Raw genomic sequence first — 15,904 nt, 5'->3', positions numbered from 1 at the left:
CCTCCATCAGCAGCTAGCCATCAGAACCTCCATCAGCAGCTAGCCATCAGAACCTCCATCAGCAGCCAGCCATGAGAACCTCCATCAGCAGCTAGCCATCAGAACCTCCATCAGCAGCTAGCCATCAGAACCTCCATCAGCAGCTAGCGATCAGAACCTCCATCAGCAGCTAGCGATCAGAACCTCCATCAGCAGCTAGCCATCAGAGCCTCCATCAGCAGCTAGCCCTCAGAACCTCCATTAGCAGCTAGCCATCAGAACTTCCATCGGCAGCTAGCCATCAGAACCTCCATCGGCAGCTAGCCATCAGAACCTCCATCGGCAGCTAGCCATCAGAGCCTCCATCGGCAGCTAGCCATCAGAACCTCCATCGGCAGCTAGCCATCAGAACCTCCATCGGCAGCTAGCCATCAGAACCTCCATCGGCAGTTAGCCATCAGAAGCTAACCAGCTAATTAGCTCCTAGCTATTTAGTCATTATCAGCCACTGCTAGCGGCCTTTACCTTATGCACAGACACCAGCCACTTTTAGCCTGGATAATACTTGCCAGCCTGCCAGTATTGGACTGTTTTCTCCACCACAACGCCGGATTCCTGCCGTAAGCCCTGGACCATTACTCCTGATCATCACAGCTAGCTAGCTGCCACCGAGAGGCCCGGCCCCGAAGCTAGCCCTGAGCTAGCCCCCAGTGATCACTCGGCTACACAGCTGATCCCTCCCGGACTCTACCCCAACACGGCTAGAATCCACTACTCCACTGGATCCTTGCCGTAAGCTCTGGACCTTTGCATCGGATCATCGCTGCTAGCTAGCTGCTACCGAGTGGCTATAGCGGCTAATGCCCCTGTCCCGAAGCTAGCACCAGTTAGCCGCGAGCCAGGCACATCTCCAGGCTAGCAAACAAAATTACTACAACTACAATACCTCTTTCGCCAACTGTCCTGGTCACTTTGTCAACATGGTGCCCCGCCGTAAAACCACGACTGGTCTGCCGACGTAACTACATCCTCTGTGCCATCAACCGGCCTTTGCCGGACATCGGAACAGACGCTTTTACTAGCCACGGCCTGCTGACTTTAAAGGCCGAGTCTCCCGCTTGCTAGCGTAGTGACGACTACCCCGGCTTCCCTGTTTCACCTATTGCTGTTCACTGGACCCTATGTTCACTTGGCTACATAGCTGATGCCTGCTGGACTGTTCATTACTCCATTTTGTTTATTTTTTTTGTTTATCTATTGGCCCTAGCCACGAACTCAGGCCCTGTGTGTAGTTAACTTGTTGGGGCTAGGGGGAGGTATTGAGAATTTTGAAAAAAATATGTGCCCATTTTTAACTGCCTCCTACACCAACTCAGAAGCTAGGATATGCATATTATTACCAGATTTGGATAGAAAACACTCTGAATTTTCTAAAACTGTTTGAATGGTGTCTGTAAGTATAACAAAACTCATATGGCAGGCAAAAACCTGAGAAAAACCAAATAATTTTGTGGCTGTACTATTTTCCGAGTCATTGCTAATAGATCACACAGTGACAAAGGATTCATTTCGCACTTCCTACGGCTTCCACTAGATGTCAACGATCTTTATAAAGTTGTTTGAAGCGTCTATGATGAACAGAGACCGGATGACAAGGAAGAGAAGTTGACCTCCCTGGGATGTCTTCACTTCATTATTGCACGCACCTGCGCATTCATGTGAGTTCATGTGAGGCGAGACATTTTTCAAAAACGTTTTTCAAGACACAGGAGAGGTCGGGTTGAAACATTACTGATGTTTCACGTTAAAAATGGCTCTAAAGATTGATGCTAAACAACGTTTGACATGTTTGAACGAACGTAAATAGATTATTTTTTTAACTTTTCGTCGTGACTTTCCCCCCCCCGCCCTACTTTTGAGGAGCCTACCGAAGCCTAACAACAATGAACAACTTGGAGTTATTTGGACATAAATTATGAACTTTGTCGAAAGAAACCACATTTGTTGTGGACCTGGGTTTCCTGGAAGTGCCAATGGATGAAGATAATCAAAGGTAAGGGATTATTGACAATAGTATTATTGATATTAGATGGTTACAAGATGGTGCTAACCTGTATATCCTAGCCTATTGTTCTTAGCACAGCACCCCGTTTATTGCAAAGTGTGATTTCCCAGTAAAGTTATTTTGAAATCTGGCAATGCAGTAGCATTTACGAAATGTTAAACTATAATTATTTGAATGACAATATTATAATTTACCAATGTTTTCGAATAGTAATTTTGTAAATTGTAACGTTGTTCACCGGAAGCATTTCAGAGAAGAAAAAAATCTGAATTTCACCGCTACTGTAAAATGCTGTTTTTGGATATAAATATGAACTTGATGGAACAAAAAATGCATGTAATGTATAACATAATGTCCTAGGAGTGTCATCTGAGGAAGATTGTCAAAGGTGTCATGACGTTGGCCTCTCCCTTTTGCACACAATCCACCCTGTGTCTAAAGGGTAGAAAAACTCTAAAATTCCAGGAAAGTCTCTGGCCACATGGCCCATAGAGAGACAAAGGAAATTCTTCCAACTCATAGAATTGAAGAATCCAGCTACGAACTGATCCGCTGGTACCATTTTGTCATACTCAGAAGAGACAATATAGCCATATTACCATAAAACTGTTTATATAATAGACTCAGTTTAAGACTTGCCTCATATGGGTGTATGGAATGTATTGATAAGGATAAAGCTTTTGTAAGACATTGAGATGCTATGTACTGATGTAATGTGATAGAATTGTATTTCTGTAACCAAATCTAACTCAGTCATAGGCACGCCCCAGGGACATATACAGGACCAGGCGTCATTTGACCAGCCTGTTCGATGGGCACTATAAAACACTCCCTGATTTACATTTCCTCAAACCAGGCCTACACTCTACGGCCAGAGGTTTGACCATCCAAGTACTCTACTGAAAGTGAACCATACCACGTGGTTAACTTTTAGACTATTGATACCGACAGAATAAGAACAAGTCTTTGATATTAATTATTAGTCTGCAGCTAAGTAAATTATATCATCGAACGCGAAGACCAACGAAACCACCATTCTATGACGACATTAATGAATGTCGCTCTGACACTTCCATTCTAACCGAGAGAGAGAGAGAGAGAGAGAATGCGGACAAAACTCTCCAACAGAACCGAACTCTCCAACAAAGAACGACGACACACTGAGCGTAAATATATATTGATTGCAATTGTTCCCGAATGAGTGAGCCTTCAATTGTCAATTGTAATATTAATGAACTCTGTGTAAACTTCTCAGCTGACCATTTATGACCCATTGTTCAACAGGCCGACCAGCCTGTTTAGCCCACAAGGGCACATTCCGATACCAATCCTTTGTTGACGATAATTACTGTTTGTATGTTTTTCTGTTAATTACTTAGTGTAGTAAATAAATGATTTTAAGACAATTGATGTATGGATGATTTTAGTAAAGACTGGGTTCGTGCAGATACAACAATTTACGACGTTTGGAATGAGACTAAATACGAGGTAAAATACACCATTGAAACTAGAAGATAATCGGCCTATACTATAATAGAATATAATATTATAGTACAGGAAAGTTATATTAGGAAAATTATAGCTTTGTAATCTGAATATTCTCCTTGGTGCCCCGACCTCCTAGTTAATTACAATTAAACGATTAATCAGTTTAATCGCGTGATAATAATTACAGGGAGCTAATTGATAAACATATCTTCCGTTTAATGGTACCCCCAAAGACACGACAAAGGTTAGTGCATAATTTTAGCTGGTTATCTGCTTTTGGTGACGCCTGTCTTAGAATTGACAAAACATTACACACAGCTATTTTCAATGTACTCTCCTAACATAACCTAACTTTATGCTTTCGCCGTAAAGCCTCTTTGAAATCGGACAATGTGATTGGATTTAGGAGATGTTTATCTTTCAAATGGTGAAAAATAGTTGATTGTTTGAGAAATTGAAATTATTCTTGTAGTTTTTGAATTTCCCGCCATGGTCTCTTGACAATAAATCCCAATACCGGGATAAGATCCCCAAGAGGTTTTAACTGACCCTCTCTGCCGATTCATCGCCATTTTACCTGTTGCTGTTGTCTTAGCTGATTAGCTGTTGTTGTCTTACCTGTTGTTGTCTTAGCTAGCTCTCCCAATCAACAACAGTGATTGCTTTATGCCTCGCTTTATGTCTCTCTCAAATGTCAATACGCCATGTATACTGTTGTTTAGGATAGTTATCATTGTTTTAGTTTACTGCGGAGCCCCAGGTCCCACTCAACATGCCTCAGATACCTCCTTTGTCCCACCTCCCACACATGCGGTGACCTCATCCAGCATTACTAGCGCGTCCAGAGATGCAACCTCTCTTATCATCACTCAGTGCCTATGTTTACCTCCGCTGTGCCCGCACCCCACCATACCCCTGTCTGTACATTATGCCCTGAATTTATTCTACCACGCCCAGAAATCTGCTCCTTTTATTCTCTGTCCCCAACGCACTAGACGACCAGTTTTGACAGCCTTTAGCCGTACCCTCATCCTACTCCTCCTCTGTTCCCCGGGTGATGTGGAGGTTAACCCAGGCCCTGCGTGTCCCCACCACACTCATTTGTTGACGAAAAAGCCTTGGTTTCATGCATGTTAACATCAGAAGCCTCCTACCTAAGTTTGTTTTACTCACTGCTTTAGCACACTCTGCCAACCCTGATGTCCTTGCCGTGTCCGAATCCTGGTTTAGGAAGGCCACCAAAAATTCAGAGATTTCCATTCCCAACTACAACATTTTCCATCAAGATAGAACTGCCAAAGGGGGAGGAGTTAGCCTGCAAAGTTCTGTCATACTTTCCAGGTCTATGCCCAGACAGTTCTAGCTTCTAATTTTAAAAATTAATCTCTCCAGAAATAAGTCTCTCACTGTTGATGCCTGTAATAGACCCCCATCAGCTCCCAGCTGTGCCCTGGACACCATATGTGAATTGATTGCCCCCCCATCTATCTTCAGAGTTCATTCTGTTGGGTGACCTGAACTGGAATATGCTTAACTCCCCGGCAATCCTACAATCTAAACTAGATGCCCTCAATCTTACACAAATTATCAACGAACCCACCAGGTACAACCCTAAATCCGTAAACATGGGCACCCTCATAGATATTATCCTGACCAACTTGCCCTCCAAATACATCTCTGCTGTTTTCAATCAGGATATCAGCGATCACTGCCTCCTTGCCTGCATCCGCTATGGGTCAGCGATGAAACGACCACCCGTCATAACTGTCAAACGCTCCCTAAAACACTTCTGCGAGCAGGCCTTTCTAATCGACCTGGCCCGGGTATCCTGGAAGGATATTGACCTCATCCCGTCAGTCGAGGATGCCTGGTCGTTCTTTAAAAGTAATTTCCTCACCATCTTAAATAAGCATGCCCCTTTCAAAATTGTAGAACTAAGAGCAGATGTTCTGAAAGAGCTGCAAAACCTGGACCCGTACAAATCAGCTGGGCTAGACAACCTTGACCCTCTCTTTCTAAAAGTATCCGCCGCCATTGTTGCAACCACTATTACCAGTCTGTTCAACCTCTCTTTCATATCGTCTGAGTTCCCCAAAGATTGGAAAGCTGCCGCGGTCATCCCCCTCTTCAAAGGGGGTGACACTCTAGACCCAAACTGTTATAGACCTATATCCATCCTGCCCTGCCTTTCTAAAGTCTTCGAAAGCCAAGTTAATAAACAGATCACTGACCATTTCGAATCCCACCGTACCTTCTCCGCTGTGCAATCCGGTTTCCCGAGCTGGTCATGGGTGCCCCTCAGCCACGCTCAAGGTCGTAAACGATATCATAACCGTCATCGATAAAAGACAGTACTGTGCAGCCGTCTTCATCGACCTGGCCAAGGCTTTCGACTCTGTCAATCACCGCATTCTTATCGGCAGACTCAACAGCCTTGGTTTCTCAAATGACTGCCTCGCCTGGTTCACCAACTACTTCTCAGATAGAGTTCAGTGTGTCAAATCAGAGAACCTCTTGTCCGGACCTCTGGCAGTCTCTATGGGGGTACCACAGGGTTCAATTCTCAGGCCGACTCTTTTCTCTGTATATATCAACGATGTCACTTTTGCTTCGGGTGATTCCCTGATCCACCTCTACGCAGACGACACCATTCTGTATACATCTGGCCCTTCTTTGGACACTGTGTTAACAAACCTCCAAACGAGCTTCAATGCCATACAACACTCCTTCCGTGGCCTCCAACTGCTCTTAAACGCTGGTAAAACTAAATGCATGCTTTTCAACCGCTCGCTGCCCGCACCCGCCCGCCCGACTAGCATCACTATTCTGGACAGTTCTGCCTTAGAATATGTGGACAACTACAAATACCTAGGTGTCTGGCTAGACTGTAAACTCTCCTTCCAGACTCATATTAAACATCTCTAATCCAAAATAAAATCTAGAATCGGCTTCTTATTTTGCAACAAAGTGTCACAACTTCTTCTGAAGTCTGCTCCTCTCCTTGTTCGGGCGGCGTTCGGCGATCGATGTCACCGGCTTTCAAGCCATCGCTGCTCCATTTTTCATATTTCCATTTGTTTTGTCTTGTTTCCATACACGCCTGGTTTTCATTATCTAATCCCACTGCATGTATTTAGTCCTCTGTTCCCCTCCATGTCTTTGTGTGAAATTGTTGTATGTTATGTGGGTATTTATCATGCGCCTGATTTTTGTTCATGTTCCGTGTTTTGGGCACGTTTATTGTATTCTGTGCTGTCGTTTTGGAATGGAATAAAAGTGCACCTGTTACTACACGCTTCTCTCCTGCACCTGACTTCGCCTCACTTACGCACCCGTAACACAAAGCCTCCTTTACTCACGCCGCCAAACATACCCTCATAAAAACGGACTATCCTACCGATCCTCGACTTCGGCGATGTCATTTACAAAATAGCCTCCAATACCCTACTCAGCAGACTGCATCCAGTTTGCTATCTGTTTTGTCACCAAAGCCCCATATACTACCCACCACTGCGACCTGTATGCTCTAGTCGGCTGGCCCTCGCTACATATTCATCGCCAGACCCACTGGCTTCAGGTCATCTATAAGTCTATGCTAGGTAAAGCTCCACCTTATCTCAGCTCACTGGTCACCATAACAACACCCACCCATAGCACGCGCTCCAGCAGGTATATCTCACTGGTCACCCCCAAAGCCATCATCTCCTTTGGCCGCCTTTCCTTCCAGTTCTCTGCTGCCAATGACTGGAACGAATTGCAAAAATCGCTGAAGCTGGAGGCTTATATTTCCCTCACTAACTTTACACATCAGCTATCTGAGCAGCTAACCGATCGCTGCAGCTGTACACAGCCCATCTGTAAATAGCCCATCCAATTTACCTACCTCATCCCATACTGTTTTAATTTACTTTTCTGCTCTTTTGCACACCAGTATTTCTACTTGCACATCATCATCTGCACATCTATCACTCCAGTGTTAATTTGCTAAATTGTAATTACTTCGCTACTGTGGCCTATTTATTACCTTACCTCCTCATGCCATTTGCACACACTGTATATAGACTTTCTTATTTTTCTATTGTGTTATTGACTGTACGCTTGTTTACTCCATGTGTAACTCTTGTGTTGTTGTTTGTGTCAAATTGCTATGCTTTATCTTGGCCAGGTCGCAGTTGTAAATGAGAACTTGTTCTCAACTTGCCGACCTGGTTAAATTAAGGTGAAATAAATAAATTAAAAAGGGGTTAGGGAGTAGGGAGTAGGGAGTAGGGATAAGGGAGTAGGGATAAGGGAGTAGGGATAAGGGAGTAGGGATAAGGGAGTAGGGATAAGGGAGTAGGGATTAGGGAGTAGGGGTTAGGGAGTAGGGGTTAGGGACGGGGTTTAGGGGATGGGGTTAGGGTTTAGGGTTAGGGAGTAGGGGTTAGGGTTTAGAAGTAGGGGTTAGGGGCACGGTTTAGGGGATAGGGGTTATGGTTTAGGGTTAGGGTGTAGGGTTTAGCGGCAGTGTTCAGGGTTAGCAGTAAGGTGTAGGGGTTAGGGTGTAGGGGTAGTGCGTAGGGGTTAGGGGTTAGTGTAGGCTTAGGTGTTAGGTGTTAGGGTGTAGGGGTAGTGCGTAGGGGTTAGGGTGTAGGGGTTAGGGTGTAGGGGTAGTGCGTAGGGGTTAGTGTAGGGTTAGGGGTTAGGGTGTAGGGGTAGTGTGAAGGGGTTAGTGTAGGTACGGTACCTTTCTGAGGCAATACATCTGCTCCCTCTGAGCTCCTACTTTAGTCAGCGTGTTGATGGTCATCGTCTCTCTCTCCGTCTCTCTCTCCGGTCTCTCTCTCTCGTCTCTCTCTCGTCTCTCTCTTTATATATCTCTCTCTCCGTCTCTCTATATCACTCTTTCTCTCTTTAGCTCTCTCCCTCTCTCTCTATCCCTCTCTCTCTATCCCTCTCACTCTATCCCTCTCACTCTATCCCTCTCACTCTATCCCTCTCACTCTATCCCTCTCTCTCTATCTCTCTCTCTATCTCTCTCTCTATATCTCTCTCTCTCTATATATATATATATATCTCTCTCTTTATATTTCTCTTTCTCTCTTTAGCTCTCTCTCTCTATCCCTCTCTCTATATATCACTCTTTCTCTCTTTAGCTCTCTCCGTCTCTCTCTCTATATATCTCTGTCTCTCTCCGTCTCTCTCTCTATATATCTCTCACTCTCTATATCTCTCTTTCTCTCTTTAGCTCTCTCCGTCTCTCTCTCTCTCTTTCAGTAGAAGTGCTGTCTAGATGTCTCTGTCTGTTTTTAGTAATCTGAGGTAGCAGGCAGCAGCGGGACAATAAAGTGCAGAAATGAACCAAGCTGCATAGAAGCACTAAGTATCCACCCCCTCCCTCCCTCCCTCTCTTTCTCCATCCAGCTTTAATCTCTCTCTACATCCCCTCCCCCTTCTATCTCTCTCTCTCCATCCCCTCCCCCTTCTCTCTCTCTCCATCCCCTCCCTCCCTCTCTTTCTCCATCCAGCTTTTCTCTCTCTCTCCACCCCCTCCCCCTTCTCTCTCTCTCTCCCTCCCCCTTCTCTCTCTCTCTCCCTCCCCCTTCTCTCTCTCTCCCTCCCCTTCTCTCTCTCTCCCTCCCCCTTCTCTCTCTCTCTCCCTCCCCTTCTCTCTCTCTCTCCCTCCCCTTCTCTCTCTCTCTCCCTCCCCCTTCTCGCTCTCTCTCCCTCCCCCTTCTCTCTCTCTCTCCCTCCCCCTCTCTCTCTCTCTCCCTCCCCTTCTCTCTCTCTCTCTCTCTCTTTCTCCATCCCCTCTCCCTTCTCTCTCTCTCTCCATCCCCTCCCCCTTCTCTCTCAGACTGGTGAGGCTGTCCTTCTGCGGATTAATGAGGATTATATTATATTCCATATTTATTAATTAATTTATGTTAACCATGGAAACATTTATGATATGGGAATGTTAAGACATCATAAGTAGTATTACTTTATTAATATATGAATATATTTAGTATATACATTTATGTTAGTAATACTTTATTAATATATTTAGTAGGTATATTTATGTTAGTAATACTTTATTAATATATTTAGTACACACATTTATGTTAGAAATACTTTATTAATATATGAATATATTTACTAAATACATTTATGTTAGGAATACTTTATTAATATATGAATATATTTAGTAGGTATATTTATGTTAGTAATACTTTATTAATATATTAAGTAGGTATATTTATGTTAGTAAGACTTTATTAATATATTAAGTATTTTCTAAGGCTCATCAGCCAGGCAGCAGTGTTAGGGTAACCTAGGCAGCAGCCTTACCACACCACAGAGTAGTTCCAAACAAGAAAGTAGTCCCAGGGCGCCAGGAGAGAGAAAGTAGTCCCAGGGCGCCAGGAGAGAGAAAGTAATCCCTGAGCAGCCGCCTCGCCCCCAGGTCTTCTTCCACTGATACTAACCCTGTTCCTAGGATACCAGTCCCACTGCTGTCAGACCTAAGAAACTGGTTTCATACACATCAGGTGCATCTTATTAAAGGGCTCCCAAGTGGCACAGCGGTCTAAGGCACTGCATCTCAGTGCAAGAGGTGTCACTACAGTCCCTGGTTCAAATCCAGGCTGTATCACAGCGGTCTAAGGCACTGCATCTCAGTGCAAGAGGTGTCACTACAGTCCCTGGTTCAAATCCAGGCTGTATTACAGCGGTCTAAGGCACTGCATCTCAGTGCAAGAGGCGTCACTACAGTCCCTGGTTCAAATCCAGGCTGTATCACAGCGGTCTACGGCACTGCATCTCAGTGCAAGAGGTGTCACTACAGTCCCTGGTTCAAATCCAGGCTGTATCTCAGCGGTCTAAGGCACTGCATCTCAGTGCAAGAGGTGTCACTACAGACCCTGGTTAGATTCCAGGCTGTATCACAGCGGTCTAAGGCACTGCATCTCAGTGCAAGAGGTGTCACTACAGTCCCTGGTTCAAATCCAGGCTGTATCACATCCGGCCGTGATTGGGAGTCCCATAGGGCGGTGCACAATTGGAACAAGCATCGCTGGGGTAGGGCGTCATTGTAAATAAGAATTTGTTCTTAACTGACTTTCCTAGTTAAATAAAGGTTAAGTTAAAATGTATATAAAACCTTTTTTAAAGACATGCTTGTCAAGGATGTCGTTGGGTATTGATGGCCAAAACGCAGCAGGAATGTGGATGCTCATCTTGAATATTTATTAAACACAGAGAGCACGGAAAAAAATAACAAAACGAAGAACGACAAAAGACAGTTTAACAGGCTATACTCACAACAGCAGTGCTAAAGACAACTACCCACAACTAAACGGGTGAAAACAAGCATTTTAAATATTACTCCCAATCAGGAACAGCGATGAACAGCTGTTACTGATCGAGAGCCACACAGACTAACAAAGAAATATACAAACTAGAACACCATAGAAAACTAACACTAGAACAATTACTCAAAACCCCGGACTACCTAAACCAAACACCCCTACAATATTCGCACTCAACCTAAACCACACAAAACAAATATCCCTCTGCCACGTCCTGACCAAATATATAATACAAATACACCCTCTACTGGTCAGGACGTGATGATGCTTCGGAACAACTACTATGTATTATCTAATCCTCTTCGTCTGGATGTTTCAATGTGGAGTTCGTACATGCTGAGTCTATTAGCATAATTACTGTCTTACCTCAGTTAGCTATCAATAAAGTTAGCTATCTGTATGTGGAGTTCATACATGCTGAGTCTATTGTGGGAGAAAGGTAGACTTGCTGAGGGAAAGAAAGATAGAAATAGCGAAAGAGGAGACTGACAGCAGGCCCTGAGTGGAAATAACAGATGGCTATACATCCCCAAGCAGGAACCACGCAAAGGCCAGGCAAGCTGTATGTATGGCCATGACTAAACATATGCCAAGCGTAAGCCTGCAATGCATGCATTATTTTCATATCCATATGAGGAGAGTCTAGCCCCTACTATGTTAGAGCTAAAAGCAGATGAGGGCGTTATCCATTGGGTTGAAGGAAAATGGTGGCAGAACGCATAGGGGGTTTTACTTCATTTACATAAAGGATGGACCTATGTATTGTATATGCATAAAAGCAGAGCCGGGGCCTAAGGAAGGCAGTTGTTGTTCCGCGGACCGGCTCGGCTTTACTACTCTGTATTAAAGTCTATATTGAATTTACAAGTTCTTGTAAGAAGTGTTATTCTTAAGATAATTTTCCACGACATAATTTGGCGAGCTTGCCAGGAGACTGTAGGGATCTCAGATAACGGCATTTTTGGTTGGTGACGGTTTCTATGGACAGTCTCACAAACAGGTGGCCACACAAACTATAATAAGGTAAGCTTTTTCTTACAATAGTTGAAATGTTTGTGTAGATTGCTTCAGGAATTCAGTCTCAACGAAGGGGACGCCACGTAGGTCTCTCTATTTAAAGAACTCCTAAAAACCCAGTACTACTGGAAGAACTTGTGAATTCAATAAAACTGCATGCATGCATAAATTGGGGGATTGTTAAATATAATATGTGTACATTTTGTTAGGATTACATGCGTAGTAAATTCTGAACCTGCTGGAGTAGGATGTTTAGCGGGGAAGGTTTGTGCTTGCGTTAGTGACCAGTAGGGTTATACCACACCGTGACCAGTAGGGTTATACCACACCGTGACCAGTAGGGTTATACCACACCGTGACCAGTAGGGTTATACCACACCGTGACCAGTAGGGTTATACCACACCGTGACCAGTAGGGTTATACCAGACCATGACCAGTAGGGTTGTACCACACCGTGACCAGTAGGGTTGTACCACACCGTGACCAGTAGGGTTATACCAGACCGTGACCAGTAGTTTATTACCACACCGTGACCAGTAGGGTTGTACCAGACCGTGACCAGTAGGTTTATACCACACCGTGACCAGTAGGGTTGTACCAGACCTTGACCAGTAGGGTTGTACCAGACCTTGACCAGTAGGGTTGTACCACACAGTGACCAGTAGGGTTGTACCACACCGTGACCAGTAGGGTTGTACCACACCGTGACCAGTAGGGTTGTACCACACCGTGACCAGTAGGATAATACCAGACTGTGACCAGTAGGGTTGTACCACACCGTGACCAGTAGGATTATACCAGACCGTGACCAGTAGGATTATACCCGATCAACATGTTTGTGATCTATCCAGAGCCGTCTACAGTTGTCATTTATCGAGATCCGTCTACACATGGCAATTAATCCAGATCCGTTTACACTTGGCGTTTATCCAGATCCGTCTACACTTGGCATTTATCCAGATCCGTTTACACTTGGCATTAATTTATTATCTATGCACTACACCCCTACCTACTGTTTATCATCTATGCACTACACCCCTACCTACTGTTTATAATCTATGCATAGTCACTACACCCCTACCTACTGTTTATTATATATGCATAGTCACTACACCCCTACCTACTGTTTATTATCTATGCATGTCACTACACCCCTACCTACTGTTTATTATCTATGCATAGTCACTACACCCCTACCTACTGTTTATTATCTATGCACTACACCCCTACCTACTGTTTATTATCTATGCACTACACCCCTACCTACTGTTTATTATCTATGCACTACACCCCTACCTACTGTTTATTATCTATGCACTACACCCCTACCTACTGTTTATTATCTATGCACTACACCCCTACCTACTGTTTATTATCTATGCACTACACCCCTACCTACTGTTTATTATCTATGCACTACACCCCTACCTACTGTTTATTATCTATGCACTACACCCCTACCTACTGTTTATTATCTATGCACTACACCCCTACCTACTGTTTATTATCTATGCACTACACCCCTACCTACTGTTTATTATCTATGCATAGTCACTACACCACTACCTATTGTTTCTTATCTATGCATAGTCACTACACCCCTACCTACTGTTTATTATCTATGCATAGTCACTACACCCCTACCTACTGTTTATTATCTATGCATAGTCACTACACCCCTTCCTACTGTTTATTATCTATGCATAGTCACTACACACCTTCCTACTGTTTATTATCTATGCATAGTCACTACACCACTACCTACTGTTTATTATCTATGCATAGTCACTACACCCCTACCTACTGTTTATTATCTATGCACTACACCCCTACCTACTGTTTATTATCTATGCACTACACCCCTACCTACTGTTTATTATCTATGCACTACACCCCTACCTACTGTTTATTATCTATGCACTACACCCCTAACTACTGTTTATTATCTATGCACTACACCCCTAACTACTGTTTATTATCTATGCACTACACCCCTACCTACTGTTTATTATCTATGCACTACACCCCTACCTACTGTTTATTATCTATGCACTACACCCCTACCTACTGTTTATTATCTATGCACTACACCCCTACCTACTGTTTATTATCTATGCACTACACCCCTACCTACTGTTTATTATCTATGCACTACACCCCTACCTACTGTTTATTATCTATGCATAGTCACTACACCCCTACCTACTGTTTACTATCTATGCACTACACTCCTACCTACTGTTTATTATGTATGCATAGACACTACACCCCTACCTACTGTTTATTATGTATGCATAGACACTACACCCCTACCTACTGTTTATTATCTATGCACTACACCCCTACCTACTGTTTATTATCTATGCACTACACCCCTACCTACTGTTTATCATCTATGCACTACACCCCTACCTACTGTTTATAATCTATGCATAGTCACTACACCCCTACCTACTGTTTATTATATATGCATAGTCACTACACCCCTACCTACTGTTTATTATCTATGCATGTCACTACACCCCTACCTACTGTTTATTATCTATGCATAGTCACTACACTCCTACCTACTGTTTATTATCTATGCATAGTCACTACACCCCTACCTACTGTTTATTATCTATGCACTACACCCCTACCTACTGTTTATTATCTATGCACTACACCCCTACCTACTGTTTATTATCTATGCACTACACCCCTACCTACTGTTTATTATCTATGCACTACACCCCTACCTACTGTTTATTATCTATGCATAGTCACTACACCCCTACCTACTGTTTATTATCTATGCATAGTCACTACACCCCTTCCTACTGTTTATTATCTATGCATAGTCACTACACCCCTACCTATTGTTTCTTATCTATGCATAGTCAATACACCCCTACCTACTGTTTATTATCTATGCATAGTCACTACACCCCTACCTACTGTTTATTATCTATGCATAGTCACTACACCCCTACCTACTGTTTATTATCTATGCACTACACCCCTACCTACTGTTTATTATCTATGCATAGTCACTATACACCTTCCTACTGTTTATTATCTATGCATAGTCACTACACCCCTACCTACTGTTTATTATCTATGCATAGTCACTACACCCCTACCTACTGTTTATTATCTATGCACTACACCCCTACCTACTGTTTATTATCTATGCACTACACCCCTACCTACTGTTTTTATCTATGCACTACACCCCTACCTACTGTTTATTATGTATGCATAGTCACTACACCCCTACCTACTGTTTATTATGTATGCATAGTCACTACACCCCTTCCTACTGTTTATTATCTATGCATAGTCACATCACCCAAAACCTACTGTTTATTATCTATGCATAGTCACTACACCCCTACCTACTGTTTACTATCTATGCACTACACCCCTACCTACTGTTTTTATCTATGCATAGTCACTACACCCCTACCTACTGTTTATTATCTATGCATAGTCACTACACCCCTACCTACTGTTTATTATCTATGCACTACACCCCTACCTACTGTTTATTATCTATGCATAGTCACTACACCCCTACCTACTGTTTATTGTCTATCCACTACACCCCTACCTACTGTTTATTATCTACGCACTACACCACTACCTACTGTTTATTATCTATGCATAGTCACTCCACCCCTACCTACTGTTTATTATCTATGCATAGTCACTCCACCCCTACCTACTGTTTATTATCTATTCATAGTCACTACACCACTACCTACTGTTTATTATCTATGCATAGTCACTACACACCTACATACTGTTTATTATCTATGCACTACACCCCTACCTACTGTTTATTATCTATGCACTACACCCCTACCTACTGTTTATTATCTATGCATAGTCACTACACCCCTACCTACTGTTTATTATCTATGCATAGTCACTACACCCCTTCCTACTGTTTATTATCTATGCATAGTCACTACACCCCTACCTACTGTTTACTATCTATGCACTACACCCCTACCTACTGTTTTTATCTATGCATAGTCACTA

General features: G+C 43.4%; 1 protein-coding gene across 1 annotated transcript in view; it reads right to left on the bottom strand.

Annotated features, from left to right (window-relative positions):
• Positions 1–8,524, bottom strand: part of LOC106607567 (regulator of G-protein signaling 11) — a 228,398-nt gene extending 219,874 nt beyond the window's left edge. Inside the window, exon 1 of the mRNA XM_045690465.1 lies at positions 8,259–8,524. Within this exon, the coding sequence (XP_045546421.1) occupies positions 8,259–8,321 (63 nt within the window). The 5' untranslated portion in view covers positions 8,322–8,524. The remainder of the gene's footprint in view (positions 1–8,258) is intronic.
• Positions 8,525–15,904: the final 7,380 nt, after the last annotated feature.

Source organism: Salmo salar, chromosome ssa12, assembly GCF_905237065.1.
Source record: "Salmo salar chromosome ssa12, Ssal_v3.1, whole genome shotgun sequence".
Lineage (NCBI taxonomy): Eukaryota > Metazoa > Chordata > Actinopteri > Salmoniformes > Salmonidae > Salmo > Salmo salar.
The sequence above is the reverse complement of the archived record's forward strand: the minus strand, read 5'-3'. Positions and strand labels throughout refer to the sequence as shown.